The sequence below is a fragment of the Sinocyclocheilus anshuiensis genome, unplaced genomic scaffold (assembly GCF_001515605.1).
Source record: "Sinocyclocheilus anshuiensis isolate Anshui unplaced genomic scaffold, SAMN03320099.WGS_v1.1 scaffold2010, whole genome shotgun sequence".
NCBI lineage: Eukaryota > Metazoa > Chordata > Actinopteri > Cypriniformes > Cyprinidae > Sinocyclocheilus > Sinocyclocheilus anshuiensis.
In genome coordinates, this window is record NW_015544331.1 from 173,789 (window position 1) to 182,677 (window position 8,889).

General features: G+C 35.3%; 1 protein-coding gene across 1 annotated transcript in view; it reads right to left on the reverse strand.

Annotated features, from left to right (window-relative positions):
- LOC107698135 (adenylate cyclase type 4-like) overlaps positions 1-8,889 on the reverse strand; it is a 19,897-nt gene that overhangs the window by 4,637 nt on the left and 6,371 nt on the right. The window contains exons 6-18 of the mRNA XM_016499066.1: positions 8,554-8,665; positions 8,098-8,225; positions 7,231-7,389; positions 6,998-7,151; positions 6,273-6,455; positions 6,132-6,157; positions 5,833-5,892; positions 5,684-5,744; positions 5,493-5,590; positions 4,293-4,377; positions 3,946-4,083; positions 2,420-2,500; positions 490-648 (exon numbers count right to left, since the gene is read on the reverse strand). Coding sequence (XP_016354552.1) covers positions 490-648; positions 2,420-2,500; positions 3,946-4,083; positions 4,293-4,377; positions 5,493-5,590; positions 5,684-5,744; positions 5,833-5,892; positions 6,132-6,157; positions 6,273-6,455; positions 6,998-7,151; positions 7,231-7,389; positions 8,098-8,225; positions 8,554-8,665 — 1,444 coding nt within the window. The remainder of the gene's footprint in view (positions 1-489; positions 649-2,419; positions 2,501-3,945; positions 4,084-4,292; positions 4,378-5,492; positions 5,591-5,683; positions 5,745-5,832; positions 5,893-6,131; positions 6,158-6,272; positions 6,456-6,997; positions 7,152-7,230; positions 7,390-8,097; positions 8,226-8,553; positions 8,666-8,889) is intronic.

Here is an 8,889-nt window from a genome sequence, read left to right on the forward strand (position 1 = left end):
TCCAAACATATAATGCAGTGATTGAGAGCTGAAGACATAAAGGCTCCTCAGAAGATGTGAGATGTTCTGGAGGCTTGTGAAGATCATTCCTCCGCTGAGGAACAGTGAAAGTAAAGCTTCTGGAAACAAACGCTCCTCAAAAGATCCTGAGGATCAGATTCGAGACTCTAAAACATGATTGATGGAGAATCAAGTAAAGCTGAGCTGCTTCAGTCCAGTAAGTGTTCATCTGGAGATATTACTGCAGTTATTCTGACCTTTACTTGATCAAAACCAGTCAAGACCCAGCTACAGTTACACTAAAAGAGCTCTGACTGGATAAAACACTCTAAACTATCAAGAAGGCATGGAGGAGATCGAGTGTGAAACAGGTTTACAGCAAATATAGAGGCCTTTATGTATCAAATATGATACAGTGGCATTATAGTGTTACATGTGTCCATTCAGAGATGTTAATAAAGTATAGTGTTAACTCTGTGAGTGTTTGACCTGGTTCTGGATGTCTTTGCCGATGAAGAAGTCTGTGACGTGCTCCGGCAGAAGGTTCTGCAGCAGCAGTCTGTTGACGTTCTTGGTCGTCTCCATTTCCTCCGTCTCTTTATTAAAGCACTTCTCCAGCAGGAACTCCGTCCGAGAGCCCAACTCGTCCTGCATCATAGTAAACACTCAGATTACTCCAGTGACACGGCGTGAGGTCTGCTCAAGTGGGAAGCTTTTTCCTTTAGTTACTTCCAACAAAACACAAAGATGTGTGGCCGAGAAGCGTTCCACTAAAATTATTTTGTGGTTTTGTTATTTTGAGGTATAAAACTGAGGTGTTACTTTATCATCATTATCATACACACACACACACACACACAAACAGACAGACAGTGAGATATCATAATAAATATTAATTTCCACTCAATTTATTGAAATTGTACAACAATCACTGTGTTTCTGGACACATGTTAGAGTTACAACACAAAAGAAACGTGGAATCGGCTCTGAATCTGGACTGTCAAACACACTAAATTTACAAAATCAATATTTGACTCTGTTTACATTCTTGATTCATGTTCCTGCTCTTATTATGGATGATAAATCAGTGACGTTATAATAAAGAAAAAATGTTTGTCTTCATAATCTTTCATCAAAATCTGACATCACTAATCCTACTTATTTTTCAACTGCCTTTAATAAAAAAAACTTTTTCCATCCAAAAAAAATCCACATGAATCAATTAAGTCCCACCTACATTAAATTTCTTATTAACTATATGAAATAGTCACATTGCTGAAATAAAATGGCAGCATGTAATTTTACTACATTGCACTACATTTTAATGCAATATGAAATTAATATATATTCAGAGATCTGTTTCAACACATTCTAAGCTAAACTTACAATTAATTGTTTATGCTAAATATTCATGCAAATGAAACTGCATCTATACTAAATATTAATGCCACTGATTGACACATTATTTAAATTAGGTCTGCACAATTAATCAAAATTAAATTAAAATAATTGCAAATTGCTATTATCATTTTTAATACATGTTCATTTTTACAGTACAATTGTATTATTAAAATAATAATATATTTCTGTCTTCATTTTTATAGTAAAAATAATAACAACTGTTAATATTATTGTTGTTACAAGAGTTAATTATGAATAATCCAATAAACTAAAATGAGTAATCCAATAATAATAGCTTTTATTTATATTGTTATTATACTTATACATAATAATAATAATTATTATTATAAACAATTAAAATTATATATTAGAATTATGTAAAATAATAACTGTTATAAATTAAAATCAATAATCCAATAATAACGATTGTTGTTATTATAGTTGTTGTAAGTGAAAATTAATAATAATAATGTTATTTTATATTGTTATCATATGTTATAAATAATAATTTTCAAATTGATTAGTTTGCTAAATATCACTTAGACACTATCACAGCTCAAGTAGGTTTCAGTCCACTTTAAAATGTTTGAAACAAAGTCAAAGCAAAGACATTTTTTACACTTTTCAGTCACTGGATCTCATATATTGCATTTATATAAAACTCAGTATATGTATATGTAACAAAATAATCACAGTAGTCCTGCTGAATCAGGTGTGTATGTGTGTGTGTGTGTTTGGCTCTTACGTGCTGTTGCCACTGTAGAGCTGTTTCATGTAGCAGTCGGAGCGCGGCGCATAAACGTGCAGGAAGAGTGCAAGATAAACCACCACAGCGAGAGTCAGGAGGAAGACTTTAACAGACACGCTCACACGCACGAACACAATCACGCCCAACATCGCCAGCAGACAGCAGTACAGATAATACTGCACACACACACAACATATGATCAATATGACATCAACACTAATGCAAATTATCATCTCTATTGACCATTTATAATATAAGCTAAAAGCTCACCGGGACAGTGTAGAGATTGAGAGTGTTCAGTACTGTTACATTGTGGGAAACATTTAAACAGTTATCGCCTGGGATAAAAACCTACAAAACAAACAGATAAAGTTTAAGATTTTGTACAGACAAAGACATTCTGTACAGACAGACATTAAGACATTATTTTCTTTTAAAACAATAAATTTAAACTTTATGGGATAGTCGATAGAACAACAAGAAAGTTCTTCAGTGAAGGTCAAAACTAATTAGATGCATTTTGATAAAACATGTATATTACAATTATAGACTTTCTTAGAGGATGTTCAAGCTAATCAAAAAAACATAAGCAATAGTAACACATTTGTGCAATAATTTTTACACAGACATGTTTGATTCTAACAGGATTAAATTCGCAAAGTTAGATTAACTATTTCACCTAAAACTCCTCAAGAAAAACTAATCAAACATCTATCAACTTTTAAGGCAAGACACCCCAGGTGAATATGATAAAAATGTGAATAATATATAACTAATAAATAATCACCATATTTTCCCAGTTGATTGATTGCATTAAAAATTACAAAGAAAAATTATAACTACAAGTTTTTTTAAATGTTATGTTTAAATGTGCAAGTGAACTGTATAAAGCCAAGTTTAAAATTCTTGTTTGATTTTGTTGACATATTAGAGTTAAAGGTTTTTACAGAGGGGATTTTGGATTTCTCTTTTTATTACTCCATAAATCAGAAAATACGGTCAATAGGCAAAAAAAAAAAAGATTTTCGCCATGTTTTTAGAAATAAAATGTTGTATAAGTTCATGCGAAAGACATATCAGCAAACCCCTCTGTAAAAACCTTCAGAATATAGAGAGGAATAAAACTTCTAAACCTGGTGTCTGTAAGTGCTGCTGAAGTAGAGATAAAACACAAATGGCCTTTAGAGATATGTATCGTAATTGAAATCTACAGATGTAAATAGATAAAGTGCAATAATAAAATCAGGCCTATGATATATGAACAACTCCTTCAGTAAAATCCTTCAGAATATAGAGAGGAATAAAACTGCTAAGTTTGGTGTCTGTAAGTGCTGCTGAAGTGGAGATAAAACTCATTTTAGAAAAAGGCCTTTAGAGATATGTATTGTAATTGTGAATTGAAGTGCCATAATAAAACAAGGCGAAATACATATCAACAAACCCCTCAGTAAAATCCTTCAGAATATAGAGAGGAATAAAACTGCTAAGTTTGGTGTATGTAAGTGCTGCTGAAGTGGAGATAAAACTAATTTTAAGGAAACCTCCTTTAAAGATATGTATCACAATATCGCAAATAGATAAAGAGCATTAAAATGAACACTTAAAATGTGTATTTTGGATGTTTTCTTTCTACTGGTTTGTAAGAACGCGCAACATTACAAGCATCTTTCTGTGGCGTGTAACCCGCTTTTGCAGTGTAAAGGCGGTTTTGTCTGCTTTGACTCTTTTGTCTCGTCACAAACAGTCCTGAGCTGATGTTTGTGCAGGTGTTTCTCAGCACGTTGCTGTTGACTCACTATGTTCAGCACTGCCATGAGCAGCGTGATGAGCAGACAGAGAAACACCAGCAGCAGCCGCAGCGCCGCCCTGGTGGCCACACCATCAAACAGCGTCGAGACCCAGCGGATGCTGCGGGGAAACTTAGAGTGCCAGCGCTGACACACAAACACATATTAAAACATTAACAAATAACACAAGACACTCCTTAGAATAATTATATAACTTCCTTTTGTTCTTTTTATTAACACATTCTTCATAATAATAGTAAGTGTTAACTATTTAAAAAGCCATAATGGTCAACCACTAATATGAATTTTCTTAAAACATACACACAAACTCACATAAATATGACAAGCAGTCATACCTTCAGGAACTTAGTGAAGACCACAAGCACAATCAGTATTTGGACAGGGAAAGTGGCACCGTACGACACCGCCAGCGCAAAATTTCTGTATGTGCACAAAGAAAACGTGTTCATTTAGAAAAATATAAGCAATTTAGAAAAATTTTTCCTTAATGTTTGTAATAAATAATAGGCAATGTGCATTGTGTTAAAATCAACATGAAGACAGTTTTACTACTGAAATATGTCCCTCGCCAAAATATAGATCAAATTTTTAATTTTTAATTTTTAAATAGTTTAATTTTTAGGATACAGTTGTAAAATTGTTTAATTTTTAGGATACAGTTGTAAAATTGTTTCATTTTCAGGATACAGTTGTAAAATTGTTTCATTTTCATTTTAGGCTTTTGTTTTTAGATCAGGGATTCCCAAACTTTTTTGTCAGCCAAAACCCTTTGAGCTAAAATATTACAATCTCTAAGCCCCTAGAGATTTTAAGTTTGAATTGTTATTCTAATAAAGCAATAATTCCCAAGAAGCCGTGGCTTACAGTGAATTTATAACAGCTAAGGGGCGTTGTTAAAAAACCCCCTTAGCTGTTATAAATTCACTGTAAACCAGGGCTTCACGTGGCTTATTGCTTTATTAAAACGGTTATTCCATATACGTAGTAAGGTTTCACAAAATAAAACAGAGCAAATAAAGTGTAATGATATTAATAAAAACAGTATTCTTCCACCAAACAATGTAGCTCCTCAGAAACAGTTGTGGTTGCAACAAAGTGGTTGCCGAGCAACAGACAAACGTAAACAAAGGTGTGTGTTTGTAGAGTAATTTACAACAGCTTCGAACGCGGCTCAGCCAATCAGAATCAAGCACCGGAACTATCCTTTTTATAATAATAATTATAATATAATGATTAGTAAAATTGTAATATTTCAGTAATTTTAATGATCACGCCATGCAGCTTAACAAATAAAATATTTAATCTGTTTTTGTAAGCATTTCATTTTGATTGTTTTTATTACATTTTTTTATTTATTTTAACACTTCTATCATTTAATTAACTATTAGATTTTCATCAACTCATGAACCCCAGTTTGGGAAGCCCTGCTGTAGAATAGCGTGGACTGATGAGCCATTCACAATAAGACCAGCAACATCTACTAAAGTAAATCAAGAGAAATGTATTTTCCTATTATTGTAACGTACGATACTCACTTTTGCGAGGTCAGCATCTGAACCACAAACACAGAGATGAAGATGAAGGCCAAACATATGACAGAGCGATGAAGCCCCTGGACTTCACTTAACGAATACTGACACAAACATACACACCGTTAGAACATAAGAGTGCAAATAATAATCAACTGGAAAAAACACATGCTTTTAAGTGAATAAATAATTCACACCTGTTTCTCCAGCTGAAAATGATTAAAAAATAACGTCACACTGTTCAGCTTTGCTCGTTTCCTAAACAATGAAAAGACGACACTGAGTCAAATATTATTTTATGACTCATTCACTGTGAAGACCGTGAATTCATAAATTGTTTGCTCACCCTTCATTTCCCAGAGAGTCTAATGAGTCTATCAGTCCGTTTTCCAGAACTTGTGAAGATCTGAGAAAAGAAACGAATGGGAATTACAAAGTTTTCACACTTGAGAACCAAATTCAGACCACATTTACGTCAACCACAAAACGAACTGTGTCCACCACAAAGTGGCCATAAAAGCCAGCTCCGATCCATTTTTGTTGCATTTTGATAGCAAACCAAACTAAGTTCAAAGTACTTTGTTTGGTACATATGCAAACTACTTTTATATCACTGATGCGAATGAATAAACCTTTAATTTTCACCTTGGAGTGTTGAACTCTGTGAGCACCTATTGATGAGAAAATAAACGAATGACAGGAATTAATATGCGCCATTTATGTTTTCAGTTGACCATATTCAGCGTGATTCTGTATGATTGGACAGTGATCATGATTGACACTGACTGTGGCTGGCTGTGGTTGGCTGATGCTGTCAGAAGTGGGTGGGGCTGCGAGCGAAGCCTCTGGTTGGTTAAGTCCAGAAAACGGTTTGACTGTTTTCCAGGACTGCAGGTACTGGGACATCCGAACCGACGCGCGGAGCTTCTGACGGTTCACAGGTTTGTTGTCCACCTTCAGCTCATGAGTCTGAGACACATGAAAACAACCAGAGAAATTAATACTTTTATTTATAAAGGATGCATTAAACGGATCAAAAGTGCCAGTGAAGACATTTCTAATGTTTCTAACGATTTCAAATAAATGCTGTTCTTTTGAACTTTCTATTCATCTGTGAATCCTGAAAAATAAAATGTATCACAGTTTCCACAAAAATATTGTGCGGCACAACTGTTTTCAACATTGATAATAATCAGAAATATTTATTGAGCAGCAAATCAGCATATTAGAATGATTTCTGAAGATCATGTGACACTGAAGACTGGAGTAATGATGCTGAAAATACAGCTTTGATCACAGAAATAAATTATATTTGAACAGATATTCACAGAGAAAACAGCTGTTTGATATTATAATATTATTTCACTATTTTTACTGTATTTTTTATTAAATAAATGCAGCCTATCGATTTTATCGATTCATTTGATTAGACAGGATTTGGGAAAAATAAAAGTATTTTATAGATTCCTACAGCAGATAACTGGTAGTCAATAATGAATATTGTTGATCACCTCAGGTGTCGTGTTGGAGTTTTCTGCATTAGGATCGATGACCAGGAACGTTCTCTTTCCCTTCAGTGTGGAATTGCGACTCCCGCCGTTTCCTTCCTCCACCTGGTATTTCCCGTCCAGGTGAGCGAGCGTGTCCTCTGTAATGTGGACTCTCCTGTGAGAAACCATCATCATCAGAATCATCACCAATAATACTACGGTAATCAGACCTGAGAGGTGTAAAGGTGTGGTACCCAGGCACTCCTCCAGACTCCATGTGATTGGCTAGAGTCACGTCATCTGACCAGACGTCGTACTGCCACTTCTGAAGGCCGATCACGCCGGACAGGACATTACCCGTGTGCACGCCAACACGCATGTTGATGTTCACGTCCGTTGCCTCCCTCAGCTTACTGCAAAAAAATTATCTCACTTTAAGACCCGAAACATTTTCGTATGTTGACTGAAATAAAATAAAATATGGACAGGACATTACCCGTGTGCACACCAACACGCATGTTGATGTTCACGTCCGTTGCCTCCCTCAGCTTACTGCAAAAAAATTATCTCACTTTAAGACCCGAAACATTTTCGTATGTTGACTGAAATAAAATAAAATATTAAACTAATTTAATAAAATAATAATTGAAAAATATTATTAACAATATAAAAAAACGAATAAAAATTGCAGCATTACAAAAATTTTAACTCAAGTGAAAACAGAAAATATAACAATAATTTTTAAATATTAAGAAAAACTATCATAGCATATCTGTCAGACCTATGTTCCTGTTTTGTTGTGTTTTCTCCCCATGTGCTTCCCGTGACCTAGTTTTCCCTTGTGTTTGATTGTGTTCATTGATCTCAAGTGTGTCTCATTAATTCCCTCATTTAGTTGAGTATTTAAAGTGTGTTCTGCCCCTTGTACCCTGTCCAGTGTTAAACGTCTGTGTCCTACGTGTGTTCCTATGTTAACCTTTGTTTGGAGTAATAAAGACTGTTCTACGTGAATTCTCCTACGTCTCCGCACTCCTTCGCTCCTACATAGTAGGCATTCGTGACAGTATCAATGATATTAATATAACACTGTTATTAAGATGCTTTTTGATCATCGGACTCACTTTATGGCCATGCACATATCCAGACCCATCTGAACGCAGTTGCGAGCGTGATGAGAGATCGGATCAGGAAGACCCGACACGCAGTAATAACAGTCGCCCAGGATTTTAATGCGCAAACAGCCGTTCTTCTACAGAGAGTGAGAGAGAAAGCAGAAGAGAGAAAGGGTTGAGCACATAAATTACATTTTTTTACGATTGCTTACACACTAAAATTAAACTTTTCCAACAATTAGCAAAACCTTACACTCAAGGAGCAAAACACAAGGCTAGATTTGCACAACTGTAAGCACATTGTCAGCTTCACACTATTTGCAAAACATTACACACAGTGATTTGCAAAACACTAAACACACTTGTATACATCAGACACAGAAGTTTTCAAAATTGTGCTTAAGCAATCGTAAAAAACTGTAAATAGAAACACAGAGAGCAGCAGTAACGCAGATCCTCGCTGACCTTGGCGATGTCGTCAAACCTGCCGAAGAGTTTGTTGAGGACGGCGACGAGCTCCTCGGGTGTGCAGGTGCTGGACAGGTGCGTGAAGCCCACGATATCAGCGTACAGGATACTGCCGACCGAAATCACAACTTAAATAAACTATAACAATAAGAAACGGAGCAATTCCAATAGGGTCAATAGCAATTCCCTCGCACTGCAGTGCTCGGGGCCTAATAATCGCTGTCTGTGAGGGCTTGAGCTTTGGGTTTGTGTGTAATCAGTATAGTCAGCTTCATATAAAAACCAAGGAAATGCTTTGTGTGTGTGTGTGTGTGTGTGTGTGTGTGTGTGTGT